The sequence below is a fragment of the Centruroides vittatus genome, unplaced genomic scaffold, assembly GCF_030686945.1.
Source record: "Centruroides vittatus isolate TY-2023 unplaced genomic scaffold, ASM3068694v2 contig_882, whole genome shotgun sequence".
Taxonomy (NCBI): Eukaryota; Metazoa; Arthropoda; class Arachnida; order Scorpiones; family Buthidae; genus Centruroides; species Centruroides vittatus.
In genome coordinates this window covers 2,255,584-2,270,512 of record NW_027122574.1, presented here as the reverse complement: position 1 = coordinate 2,270,512, position 14,929 = coordinate 2,255,584, and the positions used below count along the sequence as shown (strand labels likewise).

Here is a 14,929-nt window from a genome sequence, read left to right as displayed (position 1 = left end):
TTACTTCCAAGAAATATTGTTTACTATTTGCTATATTTCATGAATTATTCACATATTTTTGAACAAACTCATCCCTCTTTTATTTTGTAAAATACAATCAAACTAACATGAATTACTTCAATAGCAGAATCCCACCAAAAAATTCATTAAATGGAAGTTTATATAAAATAAACTACTCATAAAACCTTTTAAACTGCAGCCATTTTTATTACTATTCAAACGTTTTTGGTCATCTTTAGTGACCTTTTTCAAGAAGTTTATATAAAATAGAAGTTTGTTATAAGAAATTCTGCTGCATTTTAAACATTTTCAGTAAGATTTTATTTCAAAGAAGTTGATCTGTGGCTAATTATAATAAATTTAAAATTTGCTAAAAGTTTCAAATTCAAAAACATAAGAGTCATGCAAAATTTCATCAAAAATAAATTCATTAAATATCAGCATTCATTTTCTGATTTCTCCATTTAAATCAGATTTTAGACATAAGGATCAAAAGTTATCAAAATTACATTTATTAACAAATTTCATTGTCATTTTTTCATTAAATTAATATTTTTTTAATAGCAAGATAAAGACTGATTGAAACACTCAGTGTTTTCCCAGGACCTTTTTGCCTGATAGGATGCTTAGAAGAAGATTTGTCTGGAAATCTAGCCAATAAACTTCATGAGAAGTATATACATATACAGTGGTACCTCGGTATACGTCTGCTTTAAAATACGTCCTGTTTGGACGAAACAAATTTTGCTTGGTATACGACTTTTGTTTGGTATACGACTTAATTCAATTATACACACCATCTATGAACAAACAGCACTATCGGTGTACTAGACCAGACTAGACGTTCGCGGTGCCACGGTCTATAACTTTGTTAAATTTCTTCTGATTTTAATTTGTAAGTAAAACTTTATTATTTTTATTAATCATGAATTGCAAAAAGGCAAATGAAAAGCAACAGAAAACTAAAAAAAATGACTAGAATTACAATGGAACTGAAAAAAAGAGATTGTTGAGAAATATGAAGGTGGCATGCGTGTTCGAGATTTAGCTGTTGCATTCCATATTCCGAGAACGACAATATCGACAATCGTGAAAAATAAAGACATTATTAAATCTGCTAACGTTGCGAAAAGGGTTAAATCAATTCCTAAACAGAGATCGAAGACATTAGATCATGTTGAGAAATTGCTTTTGCTTTCGATAACTGAAAAACAATGTGCTGGCGACAGCGTATCAGAAGCAATTATTTGCAATTATTACTGTAATAACTTTAAAAATCTATAATAAAATTTATTCTTTTATTAATGTGCTCAAACAGTGTTTCAATTATTTTACAACCCCATTAATATACCATATCAAGAGGAGTTTTTTTACATGAGAATGGATTAATCATTTTTACATTACTTCTTATGGGAAAGGTTGGTTTGGTATACATCCTATAAGTCCAAACATCAGGAACGGATTAAGGTCGTATACCGAGGTTCCACTGTACAAATTTTTTGTATTTCTTAAGTGTAGTTTGATCCCAATTTTTAAGGTATGTTTACCAGAACACATTCAAAATTTAAACAAATACTGTAGGTATTCTTTTGAACAGACTGATTAATACCTCAATATGAAAATTTGCACCTTTAATCATCCAGCAACAATGTTTTAATAAATTAAAAACGTTTTCGATCGTTTTTAACGGTCTTCTTCAGCTACAACTCAAATTAATAAAAGAACGATAAAATGGAATACATGCAATTAAATATGAAAAAAATAATAAATGCGCATGCGCAACTATAAATATATCGCGCACGATGCCTAATATACATATATTACAGAATAAATGAATAAAATTATATAATAAAAATACGTGGCCGCATCCCTTGTACGTTGTTATTGTTTATCTTTATAAAACGACTTCCATGCGGTCGATAAATTTTCATATTAATTCTAATTTCCAGTAGTTTAAAGTTGGTTTAATACCTCAATGTGAATATATCTAAAATTATTTTAACATGTCTGTAAATATCTAAAATATTTTCACACATCTACAGTACAAAAATATGTTTAAAAATAAATAAATATGTGGAATCTTAACATCATGAAGTATAATTTTTTCTTTTGAAATGCTACATTTAAATGTTTTTTTAATTTGTAGAACATTTTTGCAAAGTTGTACTGATCATTCTGTTTGAATATGTTTAACTGATCAAGCCTTAAAAAAATAGCCAAAAGTGCTTTTTTTTTTTAAATTAGAAAGACTATAATATATATTGTTCTGTTTATATACCAAGTTTAAAAATACATATTCATACAGACATGTGAAAATCTTTTTATTTATTGAAATTTAATAAAAATCCCTAAAGAAACAACATAAAAAGAAGTCAAATCGGACTAATTTACTTAGTTTTGTTAAAAAAAAAGTGGCCAAAATAACAAAACCACTGATTTCAAACTGAGACATGAAGGCAGTTGTCAATATTGTTCAAGACACAATAAACTTATTTATATACAGACAATCTGCCAGCAGTTTTTATTGACCACCAGACAAAATATTTTTGAGAAAACACTGACACCTCTCATAGCATATAGATATTCTCTACAAATAAAATTCAATTGAATAATTATATCTCACAGTATCTAAATTTTTTCAATCTAATAAGTATTACATGAAAATCAAATAGACTCCAACTAAAACAAAAAACTGCCATCAAAGACATGCAACCAGGAATCTGCACGTTAGGATATACAGGAGTACGAATCATTTAACTGTTTTGCTTTATGCTATTTACTAATAAATTATTATACATTACAAATATTTGCCTATTTCAATATCTGCAGAAACCAGATTAGCATTTCAAGAAGTGACCAGAAAAACTAGACAGATTCTGAAACAAAGCAAAAGTTTATTTCAATGTGACTATGACATATACAAATAAATATAACAAATTACACAGTACACTCAAACCTGTTTTTGTGCGGTCTTTTTTTTGTGCGGTATACCAATTTGATTGAAATTCATATACTGCACAAAACAAATCACACAAATAAAAAAATTGCACAAAAACAGAATTTGAGTGTACTCAAATCTTGAGATTATATATGTCATATAAATAAGTCTACACTTATTTTATTCCAGTAACTCTTGATAAGTACTACAAAACTCACTTTTGCTGGAATTTTCCAATATATATACCATTTTTTGTAGGTGTGCTTCTATTCAAGTGTGAAGCTGAAGATATTTCCAGATTAAAAGCATTGTAAAATCTTTTTCAAATTTTGATGGCAATCTCACATAGTTATTAAAATTACACAGTACTTTACGAAAATTTAATTAAATTTTAAAAAGTAATAAGGAAATAATGTATATTTCATGAAATTAACTAAAAATTCTAAATAAAACCATAATTAAGACTCTATAGAAAAAACCATATTTGAAAATTTTCAATATATTAAGTTTTTACTAATACTACATCTATTATATTTTACTTAAAATCAAGTCATGTAATAAGAATCATATTACATAAAAGAATTAATATATAAAAGTTTAGATTACATACACAACAATACTGGTTTTATCTACTTTTTTTATACAGAAACCATCTGTACAATCTGGTCCTCTCAGCCTATGAACATGTTGTACTGGAGGCTCACTATTTGTGTGCAAAGTTGCTTTTACATAAACAGTTTTGTTTCCAAAATAATTTTCCAACTAGAAATAATATTTTACATTTAGAAATTTAATAAAATATAAAAATTTTACATAATTATAAATTTTATTATATAGTAGCATATAACCCTAATATAAGTATTATATAACCCTTATATATATAAAAGTTGCTTCATTAGTCATGGCAACAATTTTGTTTAATGCCGACAGACAGTAGTTATTTTGTGTTTTAACAATTTTTTTCTTTTTACGAATGCATTTATGTGAAATAATTTTAAAATATACACATTAAAGGAGACAATATACTCTACTGAATAAACATTAGTCAGATCAGTTATATTTTAACAGTTTTTAGATAAGGGAAGCAAGAAATATGCACCTTTCAAACATATCACTGCATATTTCTTTATTCCTTTACCTTACGAGTAATAATGTAGAATAAAGAATTTCCCAAACCCATTAAATCTAAAAAACCTTTAAAATATTCTTTAAGATTGTTAATCACTGCTAATGATGAGGAAAATAGCAAATATTGTCAACCTCACAATTGGCAAAACTTGCAATCTTGCATCTCAGAGTTGAAAATGTGTTTTTATGTGTAGTAGTATAGCAGAGTTTCTTGTGAAATGATTCTTTCACTTTCATTAAATTATCATCACAAGGTAAAAGATGCAAGATGAGTGCTCTACAACCTTCCTAACCCCCATAATGACTTTCTATGGGAAACCAGCCCCTATTTAGGTTAGATATAAAAAAAACTCCACATGGCCAGCCTGTTGACGGGGTCAAACTCATCACCAACTACCGGTGTTCAGCGGTTTTATCCACTTGGCTATAGTGAATGTATCATAAAAGATTCTCGACACTGTTTTCTGTATGGACGGTAGTATTATTGTGAAGAATGAGGGAATCGTAAAGCAGTTCATGATGTTTTTCCATAACTGTCAACACAGCCTATCCTGCAGATAGGTTTTATAATATGCTGCAATCAGTCTGACCATGTAAAGCAAAATGATACAAACTGGATATCACATGCAAAGATATCATTACCTTCACAAGAGATGGGTTTTATTCAAACATGCTTTTGAAATAATTCTGAAGGTCTCAGCAGATTGACGTTTAAACTCAGATTCATCTTGACTTTTGCACTTCATTCGGTTCATGACACTTGACAGTAATTTTGAGCATGTGTAGATCTTGTGTCTCAAATGATCTTGTAAAATTCTGCGCACTTGCCTGGCCAATACCTGTAAGTATCTCTAACTTCTTCAGAGACCATCACCTGTCTTCCTCCATGCATTGGGCAATAACAATGCAAATAATATTAGTACAAACAGTCACAGGGTGTCCTGCATGTGGCCTGATGGCTCTTTCTTCTCTTCCATGCTGGAATGCTACCCATCTTGAAACCAGTGTTTGCAAAAAGTACACACATATAGCACATTTAATGCATCAAAACTGCAAATTACTCATCAAAATCCAGTCAGTGTATAAATATATGCACCGAAAATGTTTACACACACACACACACACACATATATATATATATATATATATATAATATTCCTGAATGTGTGTGTCTATTATAAAAGTTAATGAACAACTCTGTCTACAGGGCTGAAAGAGGTCTAATAGATTTAAATTTTCAAAGGAAGTCTAATGGTGTGATTTAAATTTATTAAAATGGCATCTCCGCTTAGATATTAATTAAAATTTGCACATTGCATTAAAAGCAGAAAAATTAAATAATTAGTGTAGTGTAGAATAAGTAGTGTAAAAAAATTAAAATATTAATGAATTAACTCAAGCGACCTTCTAATTAAAAATTACCTTTTGCAAATATTACTTTGTATGGCATTACACATTTCATTATTTTTTTAGCTGTTTCCATCAGTTTGTCTTATAAACTTTCATTTTATTGTAGTTTTGGTTTCATTTCACATCTCATGTAGATGCTATTTATATAACTAATTTATTAATTTTGATTTGAATTGTTTAATTAATTTATTAATTGATATATAAATTATCAATTAATAAATCTTGTATATCTTGTATATTAATTTAGAAACAATATTAATTATAATAATACAGTCAAACCTGTTTTTATGCGGGGGATAGGGACCGCATTAAAAAAAACGCATAAAAAAAAATCTCACGAAACTTCACGAATGGCTGTAAATAATAGTTTTCGCGACACAATTAAAAAATATTTTTTTTTATGCGGTCAACAGGGACCGCATAAAAAAAGTCTCCATTGAAAATAACTCAAAACCGTACGAAATAGAATTTATTGACAACAGATGTCAGCACTTGACTGCATCGTCTGGTCTATCGTCTGTTTTACATATTTTTGTCCAGGTGGTGTTTTGTTGACTTAAAAAGTAAATTATTTCATTTTTCGCATATTCATGCAATAATATTACTATAATAAGTGCATTTATGCTATAATAAGTTTATTTAGCTATAATAAGTCAACGTAAGACATGACGAATCGCACGAGACTAGTCGCCAACTATACCGCACAAATTAAAAATTCGCGTTAAAAAAATCGCACAAATGAAAATCGCACATAAAAAGAGCGCATAAAAACAGGTTTGACTGTATATCATTTACACAAGATTTAAAATATTTTATTATTATATTTGTATTAAAGTATATTAAATAATTTTTATTTGGAAAAAAAACATTTTGTTTGATATTCAATTAAACACTATTCTGGATAGTTTTCCCATTTTGTTTAAAATAGCCCTATTTTATATGTGAGAGCTGAATGTGATGTAGGGCACTTTTGTTTGATGTTTGTTTTTCTACAAAAAATTTAGAGAGGGACAAAATGGAAAAATTTAGTCAAAGACAATTAAAACTGTTTTCACGGACTTGTTTCCCTGTTGAAGGTGACACATTCAATGTGTCACCCGGAACCTACGAGTGAAATTTTAACTATTGGCCCCGATGTACTAAAATTCTAGCGAAGTCATGGGAAAAACCCAAGAGAAGCCCTCCTAATATAAGGGAGGAGGTGATGACAAGAGAGAGAGTCATCATCAACACAATTTCTAGAGAGCGTGTGGGGTCCAAACGGCCGTTTTAAGTTGTCGCCAGTCACTCACCCGATAATGTTAATTTTACTGCTGCTGAAACGGATTATACTATTCTGCCCCGAACCTTTTGTGCCTCCAAATGGAATATCTTATCATCGCCAAATTGGAATAACTTCATCTATGAACCCCGTGTCCAGAACTGTTCTCATCCTCTCCGACAGGAAGACTACAACCGGAAAGGTACAACTAGCAAGATTACAACTGGACAGGCATTAATCGCCATTCGAACCTCATGTAAACTCTATCTCTCGCAACCACTAGATTGATAGGCTAAATCTATATATATCTATCCCAATATGTCTATCATATTGTATCATGTACTCCTTCCCGTTGAAATTAAATCATTATTGGTTGTTAACCTGATATCAATATCCAAGTGATTCACTTCTGATTTGCTGTCTCTCATCTCATCTCCATCCCAAATCCGATCACCTGTGTACACGGCCACTTGCATGACCGAATTAACACGCTGTCTTGGCTTCCATGTCACTCGGGACACGGTGGTGTCAGTCCTGACAAGGTACCAAGGAGGTACCAATGTATATTTTCTAATTTTTATAAATATTTAATACTTTTTAATTAGAAAAATAGTTCTTAAAGTAAAATAAAAGCATTAACTAACCTTAAATTATGTATTTTTAAAAAAAATATATTACATCTCATTTTGAGAAAGTATTTCTTAAATATCAATAGCAGGGTATAAATGCTCATTTAGCATCTTTTTTCATTGAAACACTGCTTGCAACAATTATGAATGGTACAGTATGATTACCCAAAGCTTTCACAAGCTCTGCTTGACATTCTCTCATGTTTCTGCTCCAAAGCAGATCTATTTTAAGCAAGCACTGCTGTTCTAGCTGACTAGCATTCACTCTCAACAAAGGCTAAAAACAAACTGACTTTACACTTAATTCTATTTGATATCCTTGAATATCTGCACAGTCCAGTGGTCACATTAGATATCAGAGACTAGCAGCCTCTGATATCTAATTCCTCAATAGCATGTTTTAAAATTCTCGACTGAACTTGGGATTAGATAGGAAAAGAAAATGCTACCATGACTTATGAAAAAACTCTCATATCAGTGAAGCTTCAAACTTAATAGTAAATAATTCTTTTATTCTTCTTCTTCAAATGCCATCTCCGTTCCAAAAGTTGGCACTCATCATAGCTATCTTCTCTTTTGTCACTGTTGCTCTGAAAGTTGGCTGGAACTACAGGTATTATTACAGTTGCATTCTTTTATTGAGTTTTAATATTTTTGTTACGCATAAATTAATAAAAAAATTAGTATTAAAGGCATCTAAAGTTATTAGGTATATAATTTTAATAATTCAATAATTAAATTTTTTTATTGATAATTTACACTATAAAGAAAGACAATTGTTTAGAATAACATTTCATCACAGTTAAATTTCTTGAATCATTAATTTACATACAGGATAAAAAAATAATGTAGTAAAATATAGCAGTTTTAGTTTATTATCTAACTTACGGGTTAAAAGGAATTACCAACTTCAGGTAATAAACCAGACGCATTTTCAATTATAATTGACAAACAACAAAATACAGATAATGAAACCAGCAATTGAAAAATAAGGATTTTAATTTCTGGCAGATCATTATGACCTATATAAAATTAAGCAGAACTAGAAAATGAACTATTGTATGTTTACTTCATTTCTAAAGATCTCTCATTTACAACATTATAATTTTGAGACCATTTTCTAAGAAAGTATTTGCTCATGTTTAGAGTATCATCATCATCAATCCCTTTTCTCTCTCATTAAGGAGTTAAGCCTTAGCCAGGTAACCCTTCAAACTACCCTATTTTCGCTCTCTCTTTGTTTAACTCTTTTAAAATCTTTTCAAAGTGCCAATTCCCAATTTTTCTTTGACCTATCTCTCTCTACTTCTCTTCAGTTCCCAAGTCTACTTTCCTAAGTTTTCTAACCAATTCATCATCATTTATTCTGACTGCCAGCCCAAGCCACCCAAGTCTTGTTTTCATAAGTTCCTTTTTAATGTCTTTTGCTCCTAAACTAAGATTTATATGTTCATTCTTAATCCTATCAGCTAAGATAACCATTCACAACTCTGAACATCCTCATTTCTGCTACTTGCATCATTTTTACTGAATTTCTTTCTTCCTCAATATTCAGTTTTAACAACTGTCATATAAAACTTTTCCTTTAATCTATCTGGTATTCTTTTATCAAAGCATTCTGCCTCTTTTGCCATTCTATACTTAGTCTGTTTTCTATATTTGTGTCTAACTCTTCTCCATTTTTTAACATTAATCCTATGTATTTAAATTTTTTCACTCTTTTTATGGCTTTACTATAGATTACTCCCTATGGAATTTTGGGACTTTGAGTATATATTTGAACTTAGGGGACCAAGATGAGTTCAACGATACCCTACTTTTGGACTGGAGATGAAAAATAAGAAAGTTATCATATTTACAATTTCTTGCCTTTCACAGTGCATTCCATGCCATTTCAGATTTTTTCACTGCCTAGCAGTGATGGTCATCTCCCGGAAGGATATGTTAGGTTTGTTGGACAAGCTGCAATAGTGGCATGTAGTACTAGCCGACCGCAAGTGATAGCGAACGTGTCAGCGGCTGAGGGGCCGTAGGCCCCGAGGTGGAGGAGTGCGAGGGTGTGCAAAAAGGACTTAACTCGAACTGCAGACGATCAGTGTGCTCGTGGATCAACATCTGCCTCTGCTGAAGTATATATGGCCGACTTGCCAAACTGCATGTTAAACATGCAATAGAGCGGAGAGAGCAACGCAACTCCCAATCATCGCGTCATTGCCAAAAAAAGTAAAAATCTTAATTAAGATATCCTCAGTGTAACTTAAGAAAATTAAGAGTATGTGCTTCAGCAGGGGTTGCACAATTTTTTTATCAAAATTTTTTTAAAAATTATCAACCATTTCACCAGTTTTAAATCTTTATCACCACTTCAGATTATTTATTGTCACCAGTTTTACATACTAATTGATGCAGGTACTGATAGCCTTATCAGTTTGATATCTGAAAAGCAAAAGTAACATGTTAAGCTGTCACTTCAAAATAGGAATCATTTTTGATTAATTTTTTAATGAATAATTTTAAATAACACATTTGATCAGTGCTTAACCTTAGAACACAAAGCTTCATCATTTTTATGACGCAAGTTTGCAATTCTTATTTTTTTTTGTTATTTCTGCACTATTGCAGGATTGTCATAACAAGTGCAGATTCTTGGAATTGTTTTTGTTTGTGCAATAATTGAAACTGCTATCTTCAATTTTATGAAGCTTTGGGACTGCATGTGCTGCCTAGAATAAGAATAGTCATTTTTTGGTTTTAGGTGTATATGAATTTTTTCATTATATGGTCTTATTCGTATAGATTCATTTTTATTCTTTAGTTTTATCCTCTGTGTGTTTATAAAAATATATGTACAGTATACTTATTCCTCCAAATATAACAGAGAAAAAAATAATCATTGCTGCTCCATGCAACCTGCTAGTCAATCATCTTGTCGCATTCCAACCAGAAATATTGTTCATTTTATTCAGTCGCCTGTTGGACACACGAAGGAAATGAAGGGAGATGATTTCCTCATCCATCTAATTGAAAAGCTAACAAAACCATGAATGAAGAAGTTGCAAGAATCACACATCTTGCAGACAGAATTGTAACTCTTCATACAAAATGTTTTACAGAAAAATCCTGCCATTTCCAGAGAGAATCCAATATCTGTAAATGAAATAACAAATTGTCACATCTACAATTTGATGAAACAAACTATTTTACTATTACATATTGTAGCCAGTGCAACCATATACACAGCAAGAAACATGATGCAAATCATTGTGTCAATTGCTGCAAATAAACTTTTGAGGCAGAGGTTAGCAAATGTGTAGAATTAGTATAAAATTGTGTTCATTCTCAAAATCTGTTTGATTGATTTTGATTAAACTTTGCTATTTTCCATTAATTGCATCAAGGAATTGAAAACTGCAATAAAAACAATGTGAGTCCATGACTTTGTTTGAGATATAAGGTTGTTTCAGGAGTGCATGCAACAAAGCAATAAATTGTGTGAATTTGTCATGTAATATTTCATGGTCACTAGCACGTCTTCTATAGGCTTCACTGTAGAGTCGAATTAATTCTCAAAATTTAATGAGCTGATTTTGATAAAACTTTGCCTTTGCCTTTTTCCATTAATTGTGATGAGGAATCCAAAAATATAATGGATCCATTGAAATGTAAAAAATAGGAACCGAGGGGTTTTCAATATACAGAGGGGTTAAACTGACAATGTCCATGCTCTCTGATGCAGCTGAGCTTGCCTTACAGAATTTAGGCCTAGGGATCAAAAATAAAAACAGCATTGTGTGCACCTAATGGAAAATAGGCACAAAAAACAAACAAAATTTACACTTGCCAACACAGAGAGGCAAGTGCAAGGATTATCTTTCCATACCTGGCCAGAATAAGGTTTATGATTCCTGTGGCCGGCAGGTACAAGGATCATCTCTTCTGTGTCTAAGAAGTACAGGGATCACTTCTTTCTTTCCAGCTCCACCTCAATTCTATTGCAATATGACAAAGTTGTGTGTTGTCCTAGTATAATAATAATTCACTGTCTGAAATTGTATCAAAACTAGTATATTTTATCATATATACATTATATTACTGTCATTTGGTATTCTGACATGAAATTAATTAATAAAATAAAGTCATAAAATTTACAAAGCTTTGTGTTCCTGTACTAATGATTTATGCTTTGTGATCTACGGTTAAACAGTATTTCACAGGTTCTGTCATGTCAAAATTTTTATGCTTTAGTCTATTGAAAAGAGATCAAAGTGAAAGTTTGCCCAGTGTTTCCAGTTGCTCTCCAACCTGGAAACACTGGATAGCATTGCAAGAAAACTGCTTTCTCGTTTGAACTTGCCACAACATCATGACATTGGTGCACGGGACTCCCATTGCAGGGAAACTTAACATTCTTTGTTTTTCCTGAAGCATGCTTTGTGATTCAATTTCATGCTAAATGTTAAAATAAGTGAACCAGTTTTTATTGCCAGTATTATACTGTTATTGCCACTTTAATAAAAATATCACCAAATGGCAATTTTTGCACTATGCAGCACTATTCCTGCTTCAGTGTAATTTTTTTCTAATTGATTTTTAATGAGAAGCCAAAGAGATTGGTTTATTATGATTCAAAAAAGGCAAGGGCATCTATTTTTGGTTTCCAGACAATGAGAATGTCATTTATATTCTTGACATAATAAAGAATTTTATTATTGTAATAAGGCAAGAGGAGGCTTACCCAGGCCTGGATGACATAAAAGATCAGCAACAGGACTCCCCATAAGTACAGTGACACCTCTATTTTAGATGGAAGCAATGCCTTCAAACTGGAAAAACAAAGAACAGCACATCAAATGTGATCATTTTAGGATAATCTAATGGTGTTTGTATGCATCTGGGCTTATCTTGAATGACAAATCACACTTGGCAGAAACAGAGCTAGTTTAACCAATGGGTACAGATTTTGAAAATCAAGTAGGGCAATGTATTCATCATCCATTAAAGATAGCGATAGATCTTGACTACTGTTCCAAGTTTTTGATTCTAGTTTGTAATCTTATAAGTGTGGAGCAAGGTATTTCTGAAATAATTTCTTCAATAAGATGATAGTGAGCCACATTTAACAAAAATCCTGCTTTTATTTTCTTATTTTTGAATTTAATTTTATTATATATCAGATGACTTTAATGTTTGTAATGATGATCTAAAATTTATATTTGAACCTGATGATTACTAGCTAAATGCCTAACCATACATTTTTTTTATTAAAAATCTTTGCTGGATTCTAAAGATTTAAGCTTACAATTAAAATTTATTTACCCATACACACATATACACACAGCTTTGAATCATCAATGAACTATTTATTTTAGCACATACAGGTAAAGAAATACTCTAGGTCCTTGCATCTGGACATTTACAAACAAAAAATATGTTTGTAAAAATTATGAATAAGTCATCTGACGGACCTTTTATATTTTATTTATTTGCTGTTTTATTTAATTCCTATTTATTTTTTGTACAGCAGAATCCCATTGTCCAAGGTAATGTGAACCGATGCTATCTCAGATAACCAAAAACTGGAATAAAACAGATGACCAGGGTTATTTCGGATTAAAAATTATGAATATAAATTCTTATAGATTTGTGAAGATTCTTATTATTGTAGTTACATTTTAATAATTATTCCTCGTATATTGGGCGATGCAAGTTGGCTTTTTTCACTTTTACTAAGTAATCAGAAACTTGTGAAAACAGTCTAGCTATAAAATTTCAAAAAATGTCCTGCCCCCTCGGAAATGATCTTGGTAATCGAATTTACACAATCGCTATAAATTCTTTTGTTTTAATCGCGTTATAAGCTATAAATTGCTAATTAAATGTTCGACAGTGTTCAGATGAGTAAACATGTTTTTAAAATTGTTTAGCAATGAATATTTCCTGGAAACTCCATTTTCCTATAGTAAGTCTATGGAATATCTAGTTGTGAATTTTAGTATTATTTTAAATTTGTATTAAAAAAAAATTAAACACCGTAAACTGTAATATATTTACTGTACTGTAGTAATAAACCGGCCTTTATATCTGAATCGGTATCAATTTTCTTTTTTGATTATTTTTCACAATACAGTGTAATCTAAATAACACATGATTTGTTTACATTTGTTTATTCCTTTTTTTTTTATTTGTCGGGACGCTTTTCAGTACTTTGCCCTTTTTCTGTCAAGTTTATTTTGTTTAATTTATATTCTCATATACTTTAAACAAAATAAAGCCGTCAGAAGAGATCGGTGTGTCATTAAATCACTTTTATGGCGTTTTTAGTTCATTTCTGCTTCTGAGTTAGACTAGTACATTCAAGAAGACCTGTCGAGTAGTGAGAGGAGAATTCTGGTTTTAGTCGTTAGAACTCGTTTTCTGAAAATATCGGATAGCCTCAGTTCTAGACATGTTGAGACAGATATGCCAACTGAAACAGATTTGCAGGAGAGCAACCGAGTTAGCTCCTGATTGGTCGGCCAACAGATCTAAAAACTGTATATAAGGCAATGCCACCGTTGAAACTAGGAGAAACAAGCCTGGCCTAATAGACTATATTTGAGTGCCTTGTCTATAGTAAAGTAAAAATGTACGGAGATTTTATGATCGATTCAGAGATCGAGAATATAGTATATGAAGATGCTTCTTCGGAAGAAGAATGTGATTTTGTAGAAGTTAGATCTGAGAATACAGACACCGAGCAAGAGGAAAACGAAGATATATCAGAAGTAGGCTCACCTGCAGTTGCCTCATCATCACAAGTAGCAGCCTCGTCATCACAAACAGGTGAGCATTGTTTTTTCCTAGCTCGCGATGGAACCAGATGGAGTATGTGGGAATATCCTGCAACGAAGACAAGAAGAGAGAACTTGATTTATCTTATACCTGGTCCCATTGGAGAGGCTACAAACGCAAGGTCTATTTTTGAATGTTGGAATCTGTTCGTAACAGATGATATTTTAGATATCATAGTCATACACACAAATCAACAAATACAAAAAGTACAACCGCATTACGAAAGAGAACGTGATGCAAATACAACAGATCTGCAGGAAATAAAAGCACTAATCGGATTATTTTACCTTGCTGCGTATAAAAAGGTAAATCGCTGTCACGTTAACGAAATGTGGACAACGGACGGTACAGGATTCGAAATCGCAAGAACGGCCATGTCGGAGAGACGTTTTCGTTTTTTGTTAGCAAATCTCCGATTTGATGATAAACAGACGCGAGGTGAAAGACTAAAGTTTGATAAATTAGCAGCAGTCCGAACTTTTTTAGATGTATTTACGAATAATTGTATAAAGAATTACAATGTATCGGAATACTGTACCGTAGATGAGAAACTGGAAGGATTCAGAGGGCGGTGCGGATTCCGCCAGTATATACCAAGTAAACCAAATAAATACGGTATAAAAATATTCTTGCTAGTAGACAGTAAAACATTTTATACGCACAATTTAGAGGTTTACTGCGGAAAACAGCCCGATGGACCCTTCTCAGTATCGAATTCTGCGGACAGTGTAG

At 31.5% G+C, this 14,929-nt stretch overlaps 1 protein-coding gene across 3 annotated transcripts in view; it reads right to left on the bottom strand.

Moving 5' to 3' along the window:
• The window catches only part of LOC136983442 (nuclear factor NF-kappa-B p110 subunit-like), a 103,902-nt gene that overhangs the window by 60,783 nt on the left and 28,190 nt on the right, over positions 1-14,929 (bottom strand). For all 3 annotated transcript variants that reach the window (XR_010882048.1, XM_067280179.1, XM_067280180.1), the window contains one exon: positions 3,549-3,700. Coding sequence is in view for 2 of the 3 variants with exons in the window: in XM_067280179.1 (XP_067136280.1) it covers positions 3,549-3,700 (152 nt within the window). In the remaining variant the exon portion in view is untranslated. The remainder of the gene's footprint in view (positions 1-3,548; positions 3,701-14,929) is intronic.